General features: G+C 39.1%; 1 protein-coding gene across 1 annotated transcript in view; it reads left to right on the top strand.

Annotated features, from left to right (window-relative positions):
* rgmb (repulsive guidance molecule BMP co-receptor b) overlaps nucleotides 1–20,626 on the top strand; it is a 37,881-nt gene extending 17,255 nt beyond the window's left edge. Inside the window, exon 3 of the mRNA XM_061906378.1 lies at nucleotides 17,334–20,626. Coding sequence (XP_061762362.1) covers nucleotides 17,334–18,080 — 747 coding nt within the window. The 3' untranslated portion in view covers nucleotides 18,081–20,626. The remainder of the gene's footprint in view (nucleotides 1–17,333) is intronic.
* The last annotated feature ends 6,721 nt before the right edge of the window (nucleotides 20,627–27,347 follow it).

Here is a 27,347-nt window from a genome sequence, read left to right as displayed (position 1 = left end):
AGGTGGGCGGGTTTTCGGGGGGCGCGGATGAGGTGGAGGGTAGGGGGTAGCGGGGGGGGGGGGGGGGGTGTATATTGTAGCGTCCCGGAAGAGTTAGTGCTGCAAGGGTTCCGGGTATTTGTTCTGTTGTGTTTATGTTGTGTTACCGTGCGGATGTTCTCCCGAAATGTGTTTGTCATTCTTGTTTGGTGTGGGTTCACTGTGTGACGCATATTTGTAACTGTGTTAAAGTTGTTTGTACGGCCTCCCTCAGTGTGACCTGTATGGCTGTTGAACAAGTTTGAATGCATTTACTGATGACTTTGAAACGCCGTAGATATTATGTGACATGGCCGGCATGGAAAGGAAGTGAGTTTAAGGATTATTACCGCTCTGTGCCTCTCCCTACGTCCGTGTACACAGCGGTGTTTAAAAAAGTAATACATTTTACTTTTTGAAACCGATACCGATAATTATGGAACCGACACAGATCATTTCCGATATTACATTTTGAAGCAGTTATCAGCAGTCCGATATTAACGGACATTCCTAGTTAGAACCTAGCAAAGGCAAAAACCATGAATGTAAACAGCATCTCAACGCTAACAAATATTTAGAAGTCTTTTCAATCCTACCTTGCTAGGGGTATTCCTTATATGCAAAGGAAGAGTATTCCACAAAGTAATAGCCTTATACAGTACAGTGACTTTCATGGCGTTGGTTCTTGGGCGTGGCAATGCGAGTAGTCCTTGAGATGAGGTTTTGGTGCCGTACCTATCAATGTCAGAACTATAACCAATGTGACTACTAATGTCTATAGGACAAGGGTAAAAATAACATTTCCTATGAATAACAACAGATTTTTTGAAAAGCTGTTCATAACTTTCACCCATAAATGTTTGCATAATATGCATTATCCTGTTATATCTCACATTCTATATTGTGTTTTGGAAAAAGGTTGTCATAAACGTTACTTAATTCATTTAGAAAATTATACAAAAGAATATAATTTTTTATGCATATGTAAATGTATTCAGTTATAAACATTCATTCACTTTCTGTTTTCCTTCATGGATCTAAGCTTTACCGCTGCCGGTATTTTTTCCTATATTTCTATTGTAATATTTTCAGAATGAGTTTGTTCTATTTTTGGCCAAAGTAGGACAAAGAAAACAATCTGATGTTGTCTATATTTTTGTTTTAATGCCATGATTTTAATAGTCCGGCTTGGGTGTGCACATATTTTCCTCCATGCGGCCTCTGAGCTAAAATTAGTTTGACACCCCTGTTTTAGTGGATTGTGTACATTTTTTTTTACTTTTCGGAGAGTAAAACACCTACCAGAAGGATCGTGGCGATCAGCATATCGTAAACGTTAGTGACAACAGCCAATCAGAGCCAGCCTTACCGCCTCTCCATTTTTCGGTTACAAGGTACATCAGAAGTAAACCACATGACCGAACTCGGCCCCGAAGGCGCAACCGAGGACAGCCTAATAGATGTCAACTGGGACTCGGGAGTTCTTCCTTCAGGGATGAGGACATTGTTGAGGAAAAAATGCTGACTCAGCGTCGGCTTTGTGGCGGTGCTTTGGGTTACCAAAGTGATGTGGAGCAAATCAAGTAGAACCTTGATGTATGGACCTCAACATGAATTTATTAACGTGGACCCCGACTTAAACAAGTTGAAAAACTTATTTGGGTGTTGTCATTTAGCGGTCAATTGTACGGAATATGTACTAAACAGTGCAATCTACTAATAAAAGTATCAATCAATCAATCACACGGAAGTATAACTGCCTACAACGTCCTCTACATCTTGTTGTCACATCCGCTTTACCTCCATACTAACAGCGTGTCAGCCAAGTCATATAATATACACGGGCTTTTTACAGACACACATAAAGGAATGCAAGGCATAGTTGATCGACAGCCATACATGTCACACTGACAGTGGCCCTATAAACAACTTTAACACTGTTACAAATATGTGCCACACTGTGAACCCACACCAAACAAGAATGACAAACACATTTCGGGAGAACATCTGCCCCGTAACACAACATAAACACAAAAGAACAAACACGCAGAATCCATTGCAGCACTAATTATCCCGGGACGCTACAATATAAACCCCCGCTACCACCAAACCCTGCCAACCTCAACCCCCCCTATCTCCCGAATTCGGACGTCTCAAGGTTGGCAAGTATGCCGGCAACACATGTATTGATCGATCTCCGGTGCTCATTTAGTTATCACAGCAGTGCTGTACTTAGCTACTGTGCTAGTTTGTATGCTTTGGCTTTTTACAGCATCCTTCTATTTTTGCGATCTCAATGTGAGTCTAAAGAGAGCAATGGAAAGCGATGTGTGGTTTGAAACATTCAGGAAGTACCCACAGTGTTGTCGATACTGCCTCAATTTGACTGACAAGGTAAAATGGATTTGATTTAAAGTTAAGGAGTTTGATTTCAAACTGTGAGTGCATCACAGGGTTAGGGACTGTGTGTGTGCGTGTTAGCAGGGCGGATGAAAATGAGGACAATTCACCTAGTCATCGTCGTTTTGGTTTTTATATTACATATAAAGTTGATCCATCACCCCCCTTGTTATGTCCGTTTTGATATCTTCAAAGTGTGCAAACTTTGACTTAACTATGGACTTTTTTCAAGACAGGGAACGGTTTTTCCTGTTTACATTGTTTCTTACGGAGAAATTTGCTTCAGCATACACACTTTTCTATTTAAGAACCCTGGTTCTGAACCAAATAAGTTTGTAAATCAGGGTTGTACTGTACAACACAACACATTTGTTTAATTACACAACTTGAGGGTTCCTGGTTCGATCCCCACCTTCTACCAATCTTGTCACGTCCGTTGTGTCCTTGAGCACCCTTGCTCCTGAAGGGTATTGGTTAAAGCCTTGCATGGCAATGTGTAAATGGGTGAATGTGGAAATAGTGTCAAAGCTGGTTCAAAATCCCACCTAAAACCAACCTCGTCACGTCCGTTGTGTCCTGAGCAAGACACTTCACCCTTGCTCCTGATGGGTGCTGGTTGGCGCCTTGCATGGCAGCTCCCTCCATCAGTGTGTGAATGTGTGTGTGAATGGGTAAATGTGGAAGTAGTGTCAAAGCGCTTTGAGTACCTTGAAGGTAGAAAAGCGCTATACAAGTACAACCCATTTATCATTTAAAGCGCTTACAGTACCTTGAAGGTAGAAAAGCGCTATACAAGTATAACCCATTTACCATTTACCATTATTCCAAAAAGTAGCACCCAAGAGATTATACTAAAAGCGTGAAAATGCGAGCAGAGAATGTACAGCTTGCTACTGCAAACAGTACACGTAGCATAATAGCAGTTAAAGATGATGCACATTTGCAAGTAGCAGTTCCGGCAACAGGGTATGTATGATTTAAAAATGGTTATGTTTACATTTTAAAACGTTATCATTATCTCTGAGGAGGCAATTTGTTTATGTTGGCATAGACTATGATGTATCGAAATGGGCAGAATAAATCCCTATTTGGAACATTCCTAATGATGGTAAACAAATGGTTGGCCATATATCACCCAGCCCTACTCAAGCAGTAGAGTTTTGTTTTGCTTAGTAGAGTTGATAGCACACTCTCTAAGTCATACAATTTGTAATTCAAACAACATTTTTTGGTAAATACCTTTCTAAAGTCACACAAAAAAACTACTGTAGATATCAAATTGCTATTTGGCATGATGTCACACATGTCTGTCCTATGAGAATATGACTTCCTAAATATTGCTTTTTTTGGGGGCTTTGTATTTTTTGTGATGCAGCCACAGTAGAATAACAGTTTTTTTTACCTTGATGAAATGTGACGTTTACCATAGATTCAGATATTGAACGTATTCAATATGGATGTCATAAAATGCTCAAAATTATAGCCGAGAGGTTTATTTACTTACTGTACACCACAACATGGATGGGTTGCTAATTAGAGGCAGGCAATAATTGGATAGGGGTTTACTTACAAAATCTGAAAACACATGTTATATAACAACTTTTTGTTTTTTTCTACTTTAATGTTTTGGAGCTACGGAAAAACTGTAATAACGGCTGACTTCATTGCAAACGACAAAAGGAAGAAACAAGTGTTACACCAACAGTTGAGTTGCAACATTTTCAAAAAACAGGCAGAGGACGTTAATGCATTTATGATGCTTCAAATGAAGCTACTGCCAGAGTTGATCAAAACAACACCAGGAGGTTGCCTACAGCCACAGTTGTCAATGCCAATTTCATGTGGACAAAATGCATATAAGAGACCCCAGCAGTTATTTTCTTTTGCCAATTATGCAAATGGTGGTATACAGTATAGGCCAAAAGTTTGGACACACCGTCCCTCATTCAATCGGTTTTCTTTTTTTTCATGACTATTTACATTGTAGATTGTCACTTAAGCCATCAAAACTATGAATGAACACATGTGGAGTTATGTACTTAACAAAAAAAAGGTGAAATAACTGAAAACATGTTTTATATTCTAGTTTCTTCAAAATAGCCACCCTTTGCTCTGATTACTGTTTTGCACACTCTTGGCATTCTCTCAATGAGCTTCAAAAGGTAGTCATCTGAAATGGTTTTCACTTCACAGGTGTAAATAGTCAAGAAAATAAAGAAAATACATTGAAATGAGAAGGTGTGTCCAAACTTTTGGCCTGTACTGGATGTCATCTTACAGTAAGTTTACAATTGTATAGTTTTATTGTTTTGTATGGCAGGTTGAATCTTTCACAAGACATCACCTGTAAAGTTAATAAAGGATTTATGATAGTGATTGTTAACTCTGAGGTTATACTGTCTCAAGGATGTAATAGTCCTGTATAATTGTACACCGCAATAAAAGTTCCTAGGGTAAGTATTACCGTTTTAAATTAAAATTATCGTAAAACTGTGATTGACAACACTGATAATCTCACAGACCGGTGACACTGCCCATTTGCTTGAAAAGCTGGATAGCGCTAGCTAGCTTTAATTCAAACATGAAAACAAGAGCAGTTAACGTCTTTCATCATTAAAAAAAAACATTCCCTGATCTTAACGAGCGATACAATATGACAACAGGAAGTGAATTTGCGTGACGTCACATAAATCGGACGTGACTCACCCAACACAAATTTTCTTCATCATAAAAAATTACCAAAATGTTTTCAAGTTAAAACAAAATAAGATAGCATATTTCATCACTCAAATAAAAATAATATGGCTATTAAATAGCCGCAACAGTTTTACTATTTAACTAATTTCTTCTGCCAAAAAAGCATATTGTTTGGCTAAAACTTGGTTTTAAGTGTGTATGAGTACTTTTAGAGCGCTTGCAACAATACCGCGATAATTTTGGTGACATTAACCGTGATATGAACTTTTAACATGGTTACATCCTTATACTGTGTGCAGTATGACAATATACAAGCGCAAAACAAAGTTACACAGTATTTAGTTTTTTTGTTACTGGCTTTTTGTCATGATCCGCAACCCGGATCATGTGTTGTAAACATTTAGTTTTGGACTCCCTTAGTTCCTGTTTTTGTGCACCCTTTTTTGTTTTTAGTTACCATGGGTGCTTATTGTTTCCACCTGTCTCTGATTGGTGCTCGGGACGCTCACCTGTTTCCCTAGCACTAATAAGAGGGACTATTTATTCCTACCTTTGCGGGTCAGTCGGCCTGGCTTCATTGTCTGCTATGTGCAACCTGTTACGTTTGGTCTTCGTGTTTCCTAGCTCATGATTCCTGCTCAAAGTTTTTTCCTTAGCTTCCCATGCGATCGGCACGCATCCCTTTTGCTTGTTTTCTCTTTTTTGTACCATGCGTTATTTTTTGATGATTAAATAATGTTCCTACCTGCACGCCTTGTCCTGGGTGGTCCGTCTGCATCCCGGGAGAACGAACCCCGCAGTAAGCTGCGTCCCCCTCACCGTGACAGCTTTATGATAGGAGCAAGACAATATCTTCTTTCCATTCCCTGTATCATAGAAAACTGATGATTTTGGGCCCACTAATAAACGGCCGGTGGTGTTTTTAACTCATTTGGCATTAGAACCGCAACAGTTAAATCCAAGGCTTTAATCTATTTTCTGTTTATTTGATTGATCGTTTAATGAGTGTAACTAATAAAAATGTGATGCTCGGGTCGCATGTTGGCGATTACTGGTGTGTTCTCAAGATGCAGAAGATCGAAGAGGCAAGGTGCAGGTAAATTAATATTTAATGTAATGACAAACAAAAGACGGATACTGTTTAGAAGGGCACCGAAGGATAGGGAAGGCTATGCAAAAACTAAACTAAAACTGACAGGTTGCAAAACAACAAAACGGAATGCTGGAACACAGCAAAACTCACGGCAATAGGAAGAGCGTCCTCATGAATGACTATACATCAGATTGGGCAAAATATGAAGCACAGTACAATACAAAATATTCAATCTGTCCCGCCGGACGTTCTGCATAATTTTTTAGACCTTTACCATCAAAACTGTAGCCTCCATTATGATGTGCAGTGCTGTTTTTACAAACCCCGTTTCCATATGTGTTGGGAAATTGTGTTAGATGTAAATATAAACGGAATACAATTATTTGCAAATCATTTTCAACCCATATTCAGTTGTATATGCTACAAATACAACATATTTGAGGTTCAAACTGAATAATAACTGTAAATAATCATTAACTTTAGAATTTGATGCCAGAAAGGTGGCAATAAATACTGATAAAGTTGAGGAATTCTCATCAAACACTTATTTGGAACATGCCACAGGTGTGCAGGCTAATTGGGAACAGGTGGGTGCCATGATTCGGTATAAAAGCAGCTTTTGTGAAATACTCAGTCATTCAGAAACAAGGATTGGGAAACGGTCACCACTTTGTGAACAAATGCGTGAGCAAATTGTCAAACACTTTAAGAATAACATTTCTCAACGGGCTATTGCAACGAATTTAGGAATTTCACCATCTACGGTCTGTAATACCACCAAAAAGTTCAGGGAATCTGGAGAAATCACTGCACGTAAGCGAAGATATAACTGACTTTCGTTCCCTCAGAAGGTACTGCATCAAAAAGCGACATCAGTGTGTAAAGGATATTCCCAAGTGGGCTCAGGAACACTTCATAAAACCACTGTCAGTAACTACAGTTTGTCGCTACATCTGTAAGTTCAAGTTAAAACTACTGTGCAAAGCCAAAGCCATTTATAAACAACACCCAGAAACGCGGCTGGCTTCACTAGGCCCGAGATTATCTAAAATGGACTGATGCAAAGTGGGAAAGTGTTCTGTGGTCTGACAAGTCCACATTTCAAATTGTTTTTTGGAAATGGTGAACGTCGTGTCCTCCAGACCAAAGAGGAAAAGAACCATCAGCACTGTTCTAGGTGCAAAGTTGAAAAGCCAGCATCTGTGACGGTGTGGGGGTGCATTTGTGCCCAAGGCATGGGTAATTTACACATCTGTGAAGGCACCATTAATGCTGAAAGGTCCATACAGGTTTTGGAGCAACATATGTTGTCATCCAAGCAACGTTATCATGGACGCTCTTGCTTATTTCAGTAAGACAATGCCAAGTCACTTGTTACAACAGCATGGCTTCATAGTAAATGAGTGCGGGTACTAGACTGGCTTGCCTGTAGTCCAGACCTGTCTACCATTGAAAATGTGTGGCGCATTGTGAAGCCTAAAATACCACAACGGAGACCCCAGACTGTTGAACAACTTAAGCTGTACATAAAACAAGAATGGGAAATAATTCCACTTTCAAAGCTTCAAAAATGTGTCTCCTCAGTTCCCAAAGGTTTATTGAGTGTTCTTAAAAGAAAAGGTGATGTAACACAGTGGTGAACATGCCCTTTCCCAACTACTTTGGCACATGTGGCAGCCATGAAATTCTAAGTTAATTATTATTTGCAAAAAAAAATAAAGTTTATGAGTTTGAACATCAAATATCTTGTCTTTGTAGTGCATTCAACTGAATATAGGTTGAAAATGATCTCCAAATCATTGTATTCCGTTTATATTTACATCTAACACAATTTCCCAACTCATATGGAAACAGAGTTTGTAAATGACCGCAAGTAATGAACTATAGAAAGTATTTCAATTGTTGAAATCTGCGCTTTTGAGTGTTGTACGAGTTATTACGGTAATCTACGTCACAGCAGCTCAGACGAGGAACAAACCAGAGTGGGCGGGGTTTGTTTTCAGAGCAGCCAGTCCGAAACGCATGTGTCAGAAATGGATGCGGAAGCAGATTTTTACGTGATAATATATCATAATGTAGGTGTTTGTTACACTTTACGAAGTTCATATGTTGTTAATATTCAGTGTTTTAGTGTTTATAGTTAATATTGTGAATCGCACTTTCTTTATTGTCACGTACATTTTTGGGTGTCCAAAATTTAGGATCCTTTACACTCATTTCCCCCCTTGATGAGTGCCAGTGATATTCATGATATCACGGACCGCGGATGGTGAAATCCCTAAATACCTTGCAATAGCTCGCTGAGAAATGTTGTTGTTAAACTGTTAGACAATTTGCTCACGCATTTGTTCACAAAGTGATGACCCTCGCCCCATCCATAAGAGTTTGACGAGCATTCCTCAACCTTCTCAGTCTTTTTTGCCACTTGTGCCAGCTTTTTTCAAACATGTTGCAGGCATCAAATTCCAAATGAGCTAATATTTGCAAAAAATAACAAAGTTTACCAGTTTGAATGTCAAGTATCTTGTCTTGGCAATTGAATATAGGTTGAAAAGGATTTGCAAATCGTTGAATTCTGTTTTTATTTACGATTTACACAATGTGCCAACTTCACTGGGTTTGGGTTTTGTATCAAAAAAATACCAAATTTAGGCTAAAATATGTCGAGTAAGGTTTTAAGTAAGTGAAATCGCAATACTTGAAGGGAAATCTAGCGAGGAGTGACGGTTCTTGTGTCACTGTGTCTTTATGTGTCCGCCAGTCATCCTCACAGGTGTGAGGCCAACATCTCCGTCTTGTGACCGTCTCTTGTGACTGAGGCAGTGTTGAAAAAAACCCTAACATGGTTAATGGATCAACATAGCCTAAGTGTAGAATGCCCGCGTGTGAAAGGACCCACTGTATGCCGCGCTGCGTGTGCGTGTGTCTCGCCTGGCACTCAGCATGTGTGCGGCGACATATGCAGACGCTTGTCCTTGTATGACAACAAACGCACAAGCATCGTGAACAACCTGTGGTGATGTTTTAGCAACATACGGTGGTCCCTAGACTGTCCTTAATTCACTATCTTTAGTGCAGTGTTTTTCAACCACTGTGCCGTGGCACACTAGTGTGCAGGGAGATATTGTGTGGTGTGCCGTGGGAAATTATGCAACTTCACCTAATTGGTCCCCCAAAAATTTTTTTGCAAATCAATCATTATAATCTGCACATAATGTGCCGTTGCTTAGTGTCTGTGCTGTGTTAAACTCTGCAGGGTAACCACGTAATACTCCATGTCAGCAGGTGGCAGCAGGTAGTTAAAGGCCTACTGAAATTACATTTTCTTATTTAAACGGGAATAGCAGGTCCATTCTATGTGTCATACTTGATAATTTCGCGATATTGCCATATTTTTGCTGAAAGGATTTAGTAGAGAACATCCATAATAACGTTCGCAACTGGAGAAAAGCCCTGCCTCTACCGGAAGTCGCAGGCGATGACGTCACATATTGATGGCTCCTCACATATTCACATTGATTTCAATGGGAGCCTCCAACAAAAACAGCTATTTGGACCGAGAAAACAACAATTTCCCCATTAATTTGAGCGAGAGTGAAAGATTTGTGTTTGAGGATATTGATAGCGATGGACTAGAAGAAAAAAAAAACGATTGCATTGGGACGGATTCTGATGATTTTAGACACATTTACTAGGATAATTCTGGGAAATTCCTTATCTTTCTAGTGTTTTAGTGAGTTTAACAGTACCTGATAGTCGGAGTTGTACGTCTCAGGGAAGTCGACGGCAGCTATGGACGGCACAAGCTCAGCTTTTCTCCGGTAAGAAGCGACTTATTACCACAATTTTCTCACCGAAACCTGCTGGTTGACATTCGGTCGTGATTCATGTTCGCTTGACCGCGCTCTAATCCGTAGTAAAGTTCACCTCCGGGAATTTTAAACAAGGAATCACCGTGTGTTTGTGTGGCTAAAGGCTAAAGCTTCCCAACTCCGTCTTTCTACTTTGGCTTCTCCATTATTAATTGAACAAATTGCAAAAGATTCAGCAACACAGATCTCCAAAATACTGTGTAATTATGCGGTTAAAGCAGACGACTTTTGGCTGTGTGTGTGCGCAGCGTTCATACTTCCTAAAAACCTGTGACGTTTTCAAGACGAAACTCCCGGGAATTTTAAAATTGCAATTTAGTAAACTAAAAAGGCCGTATTGGCATGTGTTGCAATGTTAATATTTCATCATTGATATATAAACTATCAGACTGCATGGTGGGTAGTAGTGGGTTTCAGTAGGCCTTTAATTGCTTTGTAAAAGTCGTAAGGTGTCGGGTGAGACAAAGATGATTTGTTGTGATCCCAATTTGCAGACCACAGCGGGAGGCAGAGTGCAGGTTAAAAAAAAAAAAGGTATGTAATGCTTAAACCAAAAATGAACAAAAGGGAAAGGAAAAGGCAATGGCTATGCAAAACGAAAGTAAAACTGAACTGGCTACAAAGTTAACAGAAACAGAATGCTGGACGACAGCAAAAACTTACGGCGTCCACAAAGTACATCCGTACATCACATGACAATCAACCATATCCACACAAAGAAGGACAGCAAAAACTTAAATATACTTTTTGGGGAATAGCGCTCAAAGGAAGACATGAAACTGCTACAGGAAAACACCAACAAAACCGGAAGGGCTCCCAAAATAACAGAGTAAGACAAGAACTAAAGCACTACACACAGGAAAACACCAACAAATTCAAAATAAGGCACAAGGCTGAGATAGGCTCCAGCGACCCCCCGCAACCCCAAAAAGGGACAAGCGGTAGAAAATAGTTGGATGGATGGACCTGGTGGAGTTTCATTATTTAACGTTTTCTGCTGGTGGTGTGCCTCTGGATTTTTTTTTAATAGAAAAAAATGTGCCTTGCCTCAAAAAAGGTTGAAAAACACTGCATTAGTGAGTCAAACATACACACACACACACACACACTCACATATATATGTATGTATATATATACATATATATATATATTACATATATATATATATATATATTTATATATGTATATATATATGTATATATATATATGTATATATGTATATATATATATGTATATATATATATATATATATATTTATATATGTATATATATATATATGTATATATGTCTATATATATATATGTATATATGTATATATATATATGTATATATATATGTATATATATATATATATGTGTATATATGTATATATAATGTATATATGTGTGTATATATGTATATATATAATGTATATATATATATGTATATATGTATATGTATATATGTATATATACATATGTATGTATATATATATATATGTGTGTATATATATATATAAACACAGACACAACACACAAAAGCAAATAGTATAGCTGCTGCACGGTGGACGTCTGACCTTGTACCAGAGGTGGGGCAAGTTATTAGTCACAATTAGTACGAGCGCTCTCACACACACGCACGCACGCACACACACACACGCATGCACGCACGCACACACACACACTGACTGGCCCTCCAAGCTTAATGGCCTGACAGGGCTCATGCCTCACTGCTGTCATGTGAACAAAGCCGCCATTCACCGGAACTATGATGCTAACACTCGCTGTAATGCTCACGCCACACCCTTGTGCACACCGCTACTTCCTCTCACAACTGCAGTCTTGTGTGTGTGTGGTGTTTTTTTTAATGTGTGTTTGTGTGAGTGTGTGTGGGCACGTGTGCCTGCATGTTTGCATAGCTGTGTCAAATTGCAACTTGTTAAAAACTAATTTAGCCATGTCTCAAGTGTGTAATGGATGAGTGTTAATATATGGGCCAAGAGAGCGAGGGGGAAGGGAACTTTTTAGCATACCTCCAAAATTAAATATAGTAAAAGTCAGAGGAATTAGTGCTGTCAAAGGACTAAGAGCCGCTACTTTTTTAAACCCTTTCAACCGTACAGCTTGTAAAACGGTGCAGCTAATTTATGGATTTTTCATAATGTTTTGTTTTCAACAAATACCGTATTTTTCGGACTATAAGGCACACTTAAAATCCTTTCATTTTCTCAAAACTCGATGGTGCGCCTTATAACCTGGTACGCCTAATGTACGGAATAATTTTTGTTGGGCTTACCGACCTTGAAGCTATTTTATTTGGTACATGGTGAAATGATAAGTGTGACCAGTAGATGGCAGTCGCACAAAAGAGATACATGTAGAATGCAATATGATGGCAGTCACACATAAGAGATGAGTGTAGGCTGCAATATGACGCAAGTAAACCACACCAACATTTTATATGTTCCATTGAAAATGTAGAACAATACACATAGCGCTCAAAAATCTATCAAAATGTTTTAGTACCACTTTGGTAAGCCATGAAGCCGCACCGCTTGATGGATTGTACTGTGCTTCTTCAACATACGAGTATTATTATGGTGTGTGTGTGTGTATAAGGTAAAACATATTATCTGGCATTTTGTTTCGCAATATTATACAAAAGCAACTTTTCTTACCTTCTGGTACAAGCTGATCTGTATTTGGGGTCTCTATAAATCCTGAAAAATTGTGCGAGTCTACCATTGTAGTCCATGCCGACGACGTAGTCGATAAGCTTCTTATTTTTCTCTATCTTCTTGTTATGGGACATTCATCCTCCGCTGTTGCCATTTATAATATAAAGTAGCGTAAAGTTGTAACTTATATCTGTCAGTAGACTCGCCATAAAAGCGCTAAAACATACTGGTATAGTGAGTTTACATCATTCACCGAAGGAACTTTAGTTATTAGAGAGTTCTGGTCAGACGTTTTTTCAAAGGACACATTTCCAGCGTTGTTGTTGCACTAGTGAGCCACGGATGAGAAGATGGTGCTCCGTTATTGATTTAAGTAAAGTCTGAATGTCATTACAACAGTTAGCGCCATCTTTTGACACTTCTTCCACTCACATCCTTGCACGCTACAACAAAGATGACGGGGAGAAGACGCTGCCGAAGGTGACCCACGTAAATAAGACCGCCCACAAAACGGCGCACCCTGAAGCGACTGTCAGAAGGCGACTTGAAGATAATCTGTAAAACATAATCTATGCAACATTTTGACCAATAAAAATATAACCAATAAATAGAAATGAGCCCTTTAATGTGGCCTTTAATTCGGTGCGCCTTTTGTATGAAAATAGACCTGAATAGACCTGCTCATCGGGAGTGCGCCTTATAATCCAGTGAAAATACGGTAGTTTTCAACACCGACAGAGACACTGAAAAGGTGTGTTAGTGTTTGTGCTATGGAGCCATCTTTTGGACAAGTTCGTTGACTGCAGGTTCTGCGAGTTGAAAATGTACGTCCTGTTTCCTGCCTTGAACTGGAAGTGTAACCGTCCATAGCGGTTTTTGGGGGGGGTTTTTTGAAAGTATTTTTCCTTCTACTAAACCGTCCCATGTGTGATGTCTGTTGGAGTGTTTTCATGGTATGGTTGGGTGGATTAGAGAAAAAAAAATCAGTCTAAGCCTTGGCCACTGGAGAGGGGGTCCACACTGAGGCCAGTTTGATCAGCCGTTTTACTGCCGTGTTACTGGCACCAATTAGAAACAATTAAAGTATGTAAAATAACATTTGCAAATACCCAATTTCACACTGTATAGATCAGTAGTTAATATTGGTAAAAATATTTTTTTCTTCTAAAACATGGTGGCTGCAGCTTAAATTCGGGTGTGCTCTACAGCCTGGGAACATACGGTAGATTAATCCCGCTACTGTATATGGATTAATTATTAATAATCACAAGTTATTACTTGCTTGCCTAAATTACATTCATTTAAAGGAGACCACAATATTTTCAAACAAATGTTGTATTGTCAGATCATTTTTTTTGTTTTGTTTTACTTGAATGCATGTATTTAATTTGCTCAGAACTTGGCAACAGTTGTATCTAAAGTCCATCCAATGTTAAGGCAAAGGAACATGTACAGTCAAAATAAATTGTATTAACCTGCATTTATACATGATTATTGCAATCATTTTTTGTGATTAATCACAGGAGTTAACTTGTTATTTTTGACAGCCCTAGTTTTAATACTCATTTTCTTTCAAATAACAACCCTGTTAAACATTAAATGGACCCTACAAATGCATTTTGGACCGCACCAAACAGGACATAGCTCTATTTCTTCTTTTAATTAACTCCAGAGCAATGCAATCATGCATCATTAATGATACAGTTCTTCTATAACTGAATCATGTTGATATAATATATGCAACTGAATGTTTTGTGAAACCAGGCTTTAACTTATCATTGTAAGTTAATAATACTAACACAGCTAAAAGGTAAAGAAAAGAGAGAGTTGGTCTCCTCTTTGCAGCTTTAACAGCTTTCTATGTCATGTTGAAGTAATTTATTATTGTATTTATTCAAAATGGGACAATGCCTATTTATTGACGTGAGCACATTTGTCACAGGTTTGTGTGTGCGAGCGCAATCCATTGAGCGAATCTGTCTTAATGTACAGTATATGCAGAATATATGATGATTACCAGATCCCCCACAACACTGGGAGGAGGAGATGCACATATCATCGTAATTCACTTGAACGTGATTCATCAAGACTGAAACTGTTGGCGGTCTCTGTTTTTGCATCTACATTTCGCACGTTTTAAAGTATGTGCAAACTGTCACAGTTACGCATAAATGGCTGTGAGAAAGAAGGCGATGGAGAGAGAATAAAGTTAGGACACACCTTCTCATTCAATGCGTTTTCTTTATTTTCATGACTATTTACATTGTAGATTGCAACTGAAGGCATCAAAACTATGAATGACCACGTGGAGTTAGGCACTTAACAAAAAATGTGAAATAACTGAAAACATGTCTTATATTCTAGTTTCTTCAAAATAGGCACCCTTTGCTTTGATTACAGCTTTGCACACTCTTGGCATTCTCTCGATGAGCTTCAAGAGGTAGTCACCTGAAATGGTTTTCACTTCACAGGTGTGCTTGAAGCTCATCGAGAGAATGCCAAGAGTGTGCAAAACAGTAATCAGAGCAAAGGGTGGCTATTTTATAAATAAATAAATGATAAATGGGTTGTACCTGTATAGCGCTATTCTACTTTCAAGGTACTCAAAGCGCTTTGACACTACTTCCACATTTACCCATTCACACACACATTCACACACTGATGGAGGGAGCTGCCATGCAAGGAGCAAGGGTGAAGTGTCTTGCTCTGGACACAACGAACGTGACTAGGTTGGTACTAGGTGGGGATTGAACCAGGGACCCTCGGGTTGCGCACGGTCACTCTCCCACTGAGCCACTTCGAAGAAACTAGAATAAAAGTTTCTCCTGTGCTCGTGATAGTTTCTCATGCGCATGAAATGTTTTCCCGTGAATACAAGAAACATATCTAAAAAAACGTTTTTCCCCATGTCCCTATATGTTTCTCTAAAAAAAATGCCCCTTTAGGGCAGGGGTAGGGAACCTATGGCTCTAGAACCAGATGTGGCTCTTTTGATGACTGCATCTTGCTCTCAGATACATCACAGCTGACATTGCTTAACACCAGACCTGGGAAAATTAGGCCCGGGGGCCACATGCGTAATGCTTTTTAATCAGGCCCACCGGACATTCCCAAATAATTTTTTTAGATCTTCAAGATGGAAATTGTAGCTGCCATCATGATGTGCAGTGATGTTTTCTAATGACAGTGAATCTTGAACTATACAAAGTATTTCAATGGATGAAATCTGCTCTTTTGCATGATATACTAGTTACTATAGTAATATAATTAGTTACTATGCTAATCTAAGTTGTTACTATGGTAATCTAAGTCACGGCAGCTCTGACGAGGCCCCAAGCAGTGTGGGTGGTGAGCGTTTCCACAGAGTGTTTCCAGAGCAGTCAACCTGAAATGCGGGTGTCAGGGATAGATGCGGAAATACATTTTTACAACAAAGTTCGAAAGCTTAGTGATATATATCAGAAATATCAGATTGTAAGTGAGGTTTTTTCCCCCCTCACTTTCATATTTTGATGTGTTTGTTGCACTTTTGCTGCGTTTTGCTTGATTGTAAACATGTCGATCGAAAGGTGGTGTTGTCAATATTCAGTGTTTTATCGTTCATAGTTAATATTGTAAATCCCACATTCTTTATTTTCATGTACATTCTGAGTGTCTCGTTCGGTGAAAAAAATTTAAAATTCCATTCTGTTTTTTAAGAGAGTCTCTCATAACTTTTTTAGCATTCAATGAGACATTATTGTGAGTTTTTGTATTAGTGTTCCTAAAAATCAGATATACCGGCCCCCAGACACATTTGTTTCTCTAAATTTGGCCCCCGAGTTAAAATGATTGCCCAGGCCTGCCTAACACGATTAGTAATAAATAATTCCGCTGGTAATCAGTGTTAAAAATAACTCATGCATTTTAATCCATCCATTCGTTTTCTACCGCACCTGTTCAAGAAGTCGCATCAATAGTAAGAAGTATTTTATTTATTATTGGTTAGCTTCAGAATAAAGAGGTTATAAAACAAAATAAGACTTATTATACTATAAAACGTTGGTCTTTCTTAAAAAAAAGCACGCATTTAGTTGTATTCAGTGTTAAAAGATATTATATGGCTCTCACTGTAATACACTTTAAAATATTTGGCTTTCATGGCTCTCTCAGCCAAAAAGGTTCCCGACCCCTGCTTTAGGGCCTCCGTAGCATTCCAATGACAGGTTAAAGGTTTGTCTTGGAGCACATCATAGAAAGCATGCAGGACATATTAAAAAAAGAAGAGATAAAAAATATATTTTTTCCGCTCTAAACTATTCCGAGCATATGTGCACTGGATCTCAGAAAAGGACCTATTAAAAAATGCTAAATAAAATATATAAAAAATGTATTAAGAAAATAATAAAAAAGAAAAGAGCCTGCATGGTTGGAAGTACAGAAGTATCTAAAACGTCTTGTTGCGATAAATGATTAAGATTGAAGGTGATCTGAGGGAACGAACCTTCAGTGATAGAATAAAAGGTGTGTTTAGTTCATATGGTTAGTTCAGGGTCTCATCATAAAATAAGATTTCTTATTCAGTCATATTTTGACATGGTCTCTTCCTTACCTATAGATCACCGTGATTTTCAAGCCGTACGAGGGCTGCACAGAGCAGAGGGTCTACCAGGCCGTAACAGACAACATTCCCGCCGCCTTCGATGACGGCACAGTGAGCAGCGGCGACCCCATCCACATGTCCGCGGGGGCCGACGGCGCCATCGGGAAAGTGAGGGCCCTGTGGATCTCAGAGCGCAGCCCGGGCCACCACGTGGAGCTGCACGCCGGGTACATCGGCGTCACGGTGATCGTCCGACAGCTGGGCCGCTATCTGACCCTGGCGGTGCGGATCCCGGAGGAGATGGCTCACGCCTACGACGACACGCAGGACCTGCAGCTGTGTCTGAACGGCTGCCCCAGAGGAGAGCGCATCGACCAGGGCGGCTACTTGCCCCTGTCCCCACCCTCTGTCGGCCTGCAGCTCCAGCGTCCGCACGGGCCGAGATACTCCACCCAGATCCAGTTGTCCTCCCACGGGGGCAGGCAAATCTTCACCACGGACGCCGCTAAGGATCGCTGTCGGGAGCAGCTGGAGGTGCAGGACATTTACTTCCACTCCTGCGTGTTCGATCTCCTCACCACGGGGGACGCTAACTTCACAGTGGCGGCGTACAGTGCCCAGAAGGACATGGAGAGTCTTCACCCGCACAGGGACAGGTGGAGGATCTACCCCAGAGGTTCTTCCACCTCCACCTTGCACCCTCATGGCGAACCTTTGCGACTCTTCACTTTGCTCCTGCTGGGTGCTCTCAGCGCTCTGTAGGAGTCCTTTTGCCCGACTGTACAGACCGTGCACTAGAGACTAGTTTTTGACTGAGCACTGATGTTGCCCACTGCTTCCTCTCTCAACAGGAAGTCAGACGGTTACTGGGACTATTTTGTACTGGTAACACTTTCTTTATCTTTAGATCAGATGCCAGTGACTTAAATGTTGCTGTGTTGGTATGTAAATACTTAAATACCGGCGGCCCCTGAAATGAGACCATACCAGCCCACGAGTTCAGTTCAAACCGCGGGAGACAAATTCTTAAAAACGCAAGAATCGAGGAACTTGGACCATCGTAAACACATTGGCAGATCCTCGCATTGAAATGTTAACCTTGCTAGCAAACATGGGGCACCCGGGTCCAAACTTATGAGTTGCATAACTGAGGCGTTCCTCAAGGCACCTCTTTAAGTCCTCTCCTTTTTTGGCAGGTACAATTATTTTCATATTGTGATTTATGTAACTCGAGTGTTCCCCTACTTTAGATGCCGTCGGGAGTCATTTGTTGGAACTTCTTTGCCTATTTTAGTGGTGTTCCTCAAGGTTCCATTTTAGGTCCTCTCTTTTTCATCATTTGGGCTATTCAACTGGCTGAGTGCCTGCGAGTTTAGTTCAAAACCTGGGAGACAAACATGTTTGCAGCAAATTCCTAAAAACACTAGAGTGCTCCTGTTGTATAGAGGAACTTGGACCGCTGTGAACACATTGGCAGAGCTATGCATTGACATTTTAACCTTGCTAGCAAACATAGAACACTTGTGATTTACATACCTGAGGCGTTCCTCAAAGCACCCTTTTTGGGCCTCTACTTTTTGGCGATTTGGTTTTTCGTGACGTGATTTATGTGACTGAGTTGATACTGTAGCTTCTTCACATCAGATGCAGTCAGTAGTCATTTGTTCAACTTCCTTAGTTAGATTAGTGGTGTTCCTCAAGGTTCCAATTTAGATCCCTTCTTTGTTTTATCATTTGGCTGTTCAACTGGCTGCCTGCGAGTTAAGTTAAAGCCTTGGGAGCCCAAAAAATTTTGCAGCAAATTCCTAAAAACACTAGAGTGCTCTTGTTGCGTAGAGGAACTTGGGGACAGATCCATGCATTGACATTTTAACCTTGCGAGCAAACATAGAACACTGGGGTCCAAACTTGTGATTTACATAACTGAGGCATTCCGCAAGGCACCCCTTTGAGGCCTCTACTTTTTGGCGATTTGGTTTTTCGTAACTAAGGTGTTGCTGTAGCTTGTTTACTTCAGATGCAGTCAGTAGTCAAGTGTTCAATTTCTTTAGTTAGATTAGTGGTGTTCCTCAAGGTTCCATTTTAGGTCCCCTCTTTTTTTAATCATTTGGGCTATTCTATGGTGGCCAATGGAATTTGGTTTAGAGACTCACATTTTTGCAGCACTACTCTTAAAAACACTAGAGTGATGTGTCATAGAGATGATCTTTGACTAGCAGTCGGTCCTTAAAACTCTTGTAAATGACAAAATAAACAGACCCCCCAAAAATGTATTTTTTAGAGGACAGTGGTTCTCCAGAAAATGAAAACTAATACATCATTACTAGTGAAGGGAGAAGTCTGGCACCCCGGTCCTTAGCTTTCTGGACATGTGTGCCCCCGCAAAAATCCAGTTGAATATCCCTGCTTTATTGTCTTCCTAGCACAGTGTAATAATAACATTTGTGTTATTTTATCTTTTGATGTGATTTTCATTAGTATCTCAGACAGAGGATGTTTGTATTCGTAGAAGCACTTTATTTTGATTTTTCTTGTCTCATTTTAATCCACTTCAGTGTTTTTTCAACCTTTTCATCGACTTATATTGTATTTTTGCTCGTTGTTAAAATGCACCAACTGATGGTACTTCTCCTTCTAAGGCAGTTAATGTGAGCTCTTCTCCTTGAATGTACATTAATGACATTTGCGCGGACACCTTTTCTTCTTCAGTCTGGATTTCTGGGTTTGGTAGTTCCTCCAGGAGACGTGTTGCCACCTCTTTGCTAGGAGGCTGCACATATTTGTTGTAGTCTAGGTTATTTTTGAGCCAAAGACATGACGGGAGCTTCTCAAGAGGGTCATTTTATGTGGGGGGGGGGGGAGTCAAAACTCATCAAACCAGCACCTGTTTTTTAAATGTGCTACTGTAAATTTGCAAAGCTCCACCTTCCTGGGAGCATTCAGTGCAAATCACTGAAAACATTTCACTTTTTATTTTTTTTTTTATACCTTATCAAAATGTGTCAGCTTGGGCAATGAGCCATTATGTCATGTACAATTCTTATTTGGTTAGCCATAAGCTTTATCCAAATTTTGGTCATGTGATTGCTTATAACACGTGGGAATGTTTTTGTGTGTGGTCATTGATGACATACCTAACTTATTTATGAAGTGTAGATTCCTGTATAGAAGCTCCATACTCTTGCTGTATGAATAATTATTTAAAAGTTGTGAGTTGTGATTGTACTGCCACCCAGTGGTGTTATGTTGTCAGTGTGTTATTCAAAGCACTTAAAATGTGGAGGAAAAGATAAAAACAAACAAAAACATGTGTGTAAGTGTTTTATTTTTTACCAAACAAAGGAAGTCAAACAGCTTAATTTGTTTAACTAATATTTGCCTTTTTACAGAAATATTTCAACTGCATGGAGGTCGTGCACTGACTGGCCCATCTGTCACAGCTTATCATAAGATGTGTGGTTTGGCTTCTGCACAACTCCAACTGTCAAAGTTGGCGACACCTGGGATGTAAACCATCAACTGTTGTCGATACCCGCTTTTCCTCTGGATAAAAAAAATAAATACATCTATATATATATATATATATATATATATATATATATATATATATATATATATATATATATATATATCCAGAAAGTCCATTTGCAAGTAAATACATTGTTAATCCTTGAAATACAGTACAAGCCAAAAGTTTGGACACACCTTCTCATTCAATGTGTTTTCTTTATTTTCATGACGATTCACATTGTAGATTGTAACTGAAGGCATCAAAACTATGAAACAACACATGTGGAGTTATGTACTTAACAAAAAAAGGGGAAATAACTGAAAACATGTTTTATATTCATATATATTAAAACTCATTTGTATACGCTAGCCTTTAAATAGACCCCACTTTTAGACCAGTTGATCTGCCATCTCTTTTCTGCTCTGCCCCCCTCTCCTGCGTGGAGAGGTTATTAGGTGACCACAGATGTTACGCTAGCTGTTCAAAGTCGCGACCCGGGGTGGACGGCTCATCTGTGCATTAGTTGAGGACGTCTCTGCGCTGCTGACTTGTCTCCACTCAAGACGACATCCGGCTGGCCCCACGATGGACTGGACTGTCACACTATTAACTAGATCCACTCGACGTCCATTGCATCGGTCGTCGAGGGTGGGGGCCCCCATATCTGCGGCCCCCTCCAAGGTTTCTCATTGTATCCCATTGGGTTTTTTCTTGCCCTGATGTGGGATCTGAGCCGAGGATGTCGTTGTGGCTTGTGCAGCCCTTGGGACACTTGTGGAAAAGGGCTATATTTTTCAAACGTTGATTCATTTATATTCTAGTTTCTTCAAAATAGCCACCCTTTCGCTCTGATTACTGATTTGCACACTCTCGGCATTCTCTTGATGAGCTTCGAGAGGTAGTCACCTGGAATGGTTTTCACTTCACAGGTGTGCGTGAAGCTCATTGAGAGAATGCCACAAGTGTGCAAAGCAGTAATCAGAGCAAATGACGGTTATTTTGAAGAAACTGGAATATTTTTCAGTTATTTCACCTTTTTTTGTTAAGTACCTAACGCCACAAAATCATGACCGAGCGGGTCACCAATTTGGTGAAGCAATTCGAGTGAATCGTGACACCATACTGAGGCAGAATGAGTCTAAAGCCAGCCAAGGATGTTAAAATGATACCTGAATGATGGACATGTATCCATGAAAGTTTGGAAAAGCTGCTGATGGTGTGTTTGACGGAGGACAGAGGTATTGCAGAAGTCCACTCTTCAAGGTAAATGTTGCATGCTATTATTACATGACTTCATAACACTAGCACAGTTGTTAATAGTACATTATTTATATTGTTTGGAAACAGTATTTCTTATCAAAATGTTGTTTTTTTTCTTTTAAGAAAAATTATCAAATTTTGCTGTTCAGGGGACAGCGGAGAAGAAGCACCAATTAATTTGATTTCAGATACAAGGGTGCCAGCTTGTTTTTTATTGTTATAAAAATGTAATAAATTCATTGTTAATAAGATGTTTTAGATATAAAACGGACAATAATTTCCTTTCTCAACTATAACACACAAACTATGAGAGCATTGTTTTTTTTTGTTTTTTTTTTACTGCTTTAGGATATATTGGTATATTAAAATTAGCTTTATTAACCAAGTATGTCACTTAATGAGTTTTTATTGTGCTGTGTTGGTTCAATGTCATCAATAAATATTAAATGTAAATTACAAATGTAAACCTGTACTTATATAACTAATGTGTAATAATAAATACAGCACAAGCAAAAAGATGACGACATGAGCATGAGTTAGTACGTTCACAGTGAAAGGTTAGTTCCAGTATTTCATAGCTTTCATCAGATTGGTAGCCTGGGGGAAGTTTGTGTTTATGATGAGTTGTTTTGGCACACAGTGATTCGTAACGCCTGCCAAAGAGGAGGAGTTTGCTTTTAGATTTTATTTTTACATCCAAAGTGGCGCCGCTGTCAAAAAATGTGCCTATTTACAAACTGAAGAAGCCAATAAGGAGCCAAATAAGACATCCTACCCCCTTGGTTATACTTCTGCTATTATCTTTGTAGAAAACCAATGAAGTTTACACGTTGTGTAATTAGTAAATAAACACAGAACACAATGATTTGCAAATCTTTTTCAACTTATATTCAATTAAATAGACTGCAAAGACAGGATATTTAATGTGCAAACTGCGTAGGGGCATTTTTACCACTGTGTTACATGGCCTTTCCTTTTAACAACATTTTTTGAAACTTTTAAAGTGGAAATATTTCCCATTTTTGCTTGATGTACAACTTAAGTTGTTTAACAGTCCGTAGTCTACGTTGTTGTATTTTAGGCTTCATATTGCGCCACACATTTTCAATGGGAGACAGGTCTGGACTACAGGCAGGTCAGTCTAGTACCCACACTATTTTAGTCTGAAGCCATGCGGTTGTAACACGTGGCTTGGCATTGTCTTGCTGAAATAAGCAGGGGAGTCTATGATAACGTTGCTTGGATGGCAACATATGTTGCTCCAAAACCTGTATGTACCTTTCAGCATTAATGGTGCCTTCACAGATGTGTAAGTTACCCATGCCTTGGGCACTAATACACCCCCATACCACCACAGATGCTGGCTTTTGAACTTTGCGCCTAGAACAATCCGGATGGTTCTTTTCCTCTTTGTTCCGGAGGATACGACATCCACAGTTTCCAAAAACTATTTGAAATGAGGAATCGTCAGACCACAGAACACTTTTCCACTTTGCATCAGTCCATCTTAGATGAGCTCAGGTCCAGCTAAGCCGGCGGTATTTCTGGGTGTTGTTTATAAATGGCTTTCGCTTTGCAAAGTAGAGTTTTAATTTGGAATTACAGATGTAGCGGCAAACTGTAGTTACTGCCAGTGGTTTTCTAAAGTGTTCCTGAGCCCATGTGGTGATATCCTTTTTAAACTGATGTCACTTTTTGATGCAGTACCGCCTGAGGGATCGAAGGTCACGGGCATTCAATGTTATTTTTCAGCCTTGCTGCTTATGTGCAGTGATTTCTCCAGATTTTCTGAACATTTTAATGATATTACAGACCATAGATGGAGAAATCTCTAAATTATTTGCAATAGCTTCTTGAGAAATGTTGTTCTTAAACTGTTGGACAATTTTCTCACGCATCCGTTAACAAAGTGGTGACTTTCGCCCCATCCTTGTTTGTGAATGATCAAGCACTTCATCGAAGCTGCTTTTATACCCAATCATGGCACCCACCTGTTCCAAATTAGCCTGTTCACCTGTGGGATGTTCCAAATAAGTGTTTGATGAACATTCCTCAACGTTCTCAGTCTTTTTTGCCACTGGTGCCAGCTTTTTTTGAAGCATGTTGCAGGCATCAAATTCCAAATGAGCCAATATTTGCAAAAAATAACAAAGTTTTCCAGTTTGAACTTTAAATATCTTGTCTTGGCAGTCTATTCAATTGAATATAGGTTGAAAAGGATTTGCAAATCATGGTATTCTGTTTTTATGTACAATTTACACAACGTGCCAACTTCACTGGTTTTGTTCTATATGAGTGTAGAATGTTTTCTTACCACTTTCTAACGGTGTGCGCTGTCACCACACAGTTAAAAACAAGAAGCTTTAAGAGGAGCAGCCTCAAGATGAAGACCATCACCGTGCTGGTCCATACTGCAGCATCTGCAATGTGCCAGATTACAGAATATTTAATAGGAATTGTTTGCTTGTTTTTTTTTTTGCTAATTCTGATAATACCAATTTGGCTTTGTCACCTCACAGAGAGAAAAAGACAATAAGATAAGATAAACAAACAAACCTTAGGATAGGGGTGTCAAAAATGTGTATAGATGTGTGTAAAACCACTCAAGTTTTGTGGCCCCACAACATAGTGTCAAAATGAAATCAAACATAAAATAACAATAAAAGCAGAAATGTGGACAATAATATGTAATAATAATAGAGTTCTTAACTTTTCCACGACTGAGGGCCCCAGGGCCCACTCAAATATCAACACTGAATTAGTAATCTTTCTCTTGATTTTAACGGTAATCAATAATTATATCTAACCTGCCTGCAGTTTACAACCTTGCCAAATTATACGAAATGATGTTAAGCACAAATTGTAATATTTATTTGACGCATAAAACCAAGGTTTATAAACGTACCAACTAAATATACCGAAATTCATAAATAACTGATGCAAAATGCTTTTACATACAATTATGTAGTGCTACAATAAATAAACTTAATAACTCATAATTAATACTAAATATTTTTAACCAAACTATTGAGAACACTTTTAAATAATACAGCTTGACCACTTTAGTCATAATTTTTGCGCTTAAGAAACTTTTGCATTACTTCCTATCACACAAATGTCAGTCCATAAATTTATTAAGTTTTTAGCATTTTCTGTTTTTTTTTGTTTTTTTTCAAAACAAAATAGCAAAATGGCCCATGCATGCTTTGAATATGTAGTACCTCGATGGAAAAGGTTTGGACACCCCTGTTCTAAGTCTTAAAAAATATGTATAACTAACAGTATATACAGCTAATTCAATCATCAAAAATACATTACACACATACATATATATATATATATATATATATATATATATATATATGTCTCGATTGGATTATCCAGAGAATAGTGCTCGATACCGTGGTAGAGCGCAATATGTAGGTGTGGGAAAAATCACAGGACTACTTCATCTCTACAGAACTGTTTCATGAGGGTTTCCCTCAATCATCAAGAGATTTTAATGGAAGCATTCACATACAATGGTTTATATAGGGCACAGAGTGGGTGGGTAACACATGATTGGCTCATGTGTTACCTACGAGGTGTTTCCGTCTGTGGCGGCATGTTGAAATGATTTCACTGCGCTTGTTGAGGGATGATAGATCTGGATGATATATAATAAACAGTTTCTCTTTTAAGCATAGGTTGCATCTTTTATTACCACTGTTGTAATGTTACCTTGTAAGGTTACCTTACAACAGTGGTAATAAAAGATGCAACCTAATAAACAGTTTTTCTTTTAAGCATAGGTTGTATCTTTTATTACCACTGTTGTAAGGTTACCTTGTAAGGTTACCTTACAACAGTGGTAATAAAAGATGCAACCTATGCTTAAAAGAGAAACTGTTTATTATATATCATCCAGGTCTATCATCCCTCAACAAGCGCAGTGAAATCATTTCAACATGCCGCCACAGACGGAAACACCTCCTAGGTAACACATGAGCCAATCACCACGCCCCTACGCCTGCATGTACCAACCCACTCTGTGCCCTATATAAACCATTGTATGTGAATGCTTCCATTAAAATCTCCTGATGATTGAGGGAACCCCTCATGAAACAGTTCTGTAGAGATGAAGTAGTCTTGTGATTTTTCCCACACCTACATATATATATATATATATATATATATATATATATATATATATATATATGTATATATATATATATATATATATATACTGTATATGTAGTCAAGATTTTTGTGGTTTATCCGTTATACAGTGCTCAGAGGCTATATCATCCCTACAAGCCCATTTTGCAGGTTTCACTGCGAAAAGAAAAAAAAAATCCCCTGACGAGCAGAGAAACCTGCGAAACGGGCTTGTAGGGATGGTATAGCCTCTGTATTTTTTCCTGACCTAACACACACACACATATATATATATATATATATATCCATACATCCATTTTCTACCGCTTATACCCTTTGGGGTCGGGGGTGGGGGGGAGGCGCTGGTGCCTATCTCAGCTACAATCGGGTGGAAGGCGGCGTACACCCTGGACAAGTTGCCACCTCATCGCAGGGCCAACACAGACGGACAGACCACATTCACACTCACATTCACACACTAGGGCCAATTTAGTGTTGCCAATCAACCTATCCCCAGGTGCATGTCTTTGGAAGTATGTATATGTATATACTGTATATATATATATATATATATACACACACACACACACACACACACACACACACAGTACAGTACAGGCCAAAAGTTTGGACACACCTTCTCATTCAATGTGTTGTCTTTATTTTCATGACTATTTACATTGTAGATTGTCACTGAACGTATCAAAACTATGAATTAACACATGTGGAGTTATGTACTTAGCAAAAAAATGTAAAATAACTGAAAACATTTCTTATATTTTAGTTTCTTCAAAATAGCCACCCTTTGCTCTGATTACCACTTTGCACACTCTTGGCATTCTCCCGATGAGCTTCAAAGTAGTCACCTGAAATGGTGTTCACTTCACAGGTGTCATAGTTTTGATGTTTTCAGTGACAATCTACAATGTAAATAGTCGTGAAAATAAAGGAAACACATTGAAATGAGGTGTTCAAACGTTTGGCCTGTACTGTACATTGTAGTAATATAGCCTACCTGCAACTTCATCTTCATCGCAGATGTCGTGTTGGTCCTCTAGAGTGAAAGTGACAAAAACGTTTTAATAATGGCGGAATGAAGTGATTATTAAAGAGGATTATTA

Source organism: Nerophis ophidion, linkage group LG07 (assembly GCF_033978795.1).
Source record: "Nerophis ophidion isolate RoL-2023_Sa linkage group LG07, RoL_Noph_v1.0, whole genome shotgun sequence".
Taxonomy (NCBI): domain Eukaryota; kingdom Metazoa; phylum Chordata; class Actinopteri; order Syngnathiformes; family Syngnathidae; genus Nerophis; species Nerophis ophidion.
Note: the sequence above shows the minus strand (reverse complement) of the source record. Positions and strands in the feature narration are given on the sequence as shown.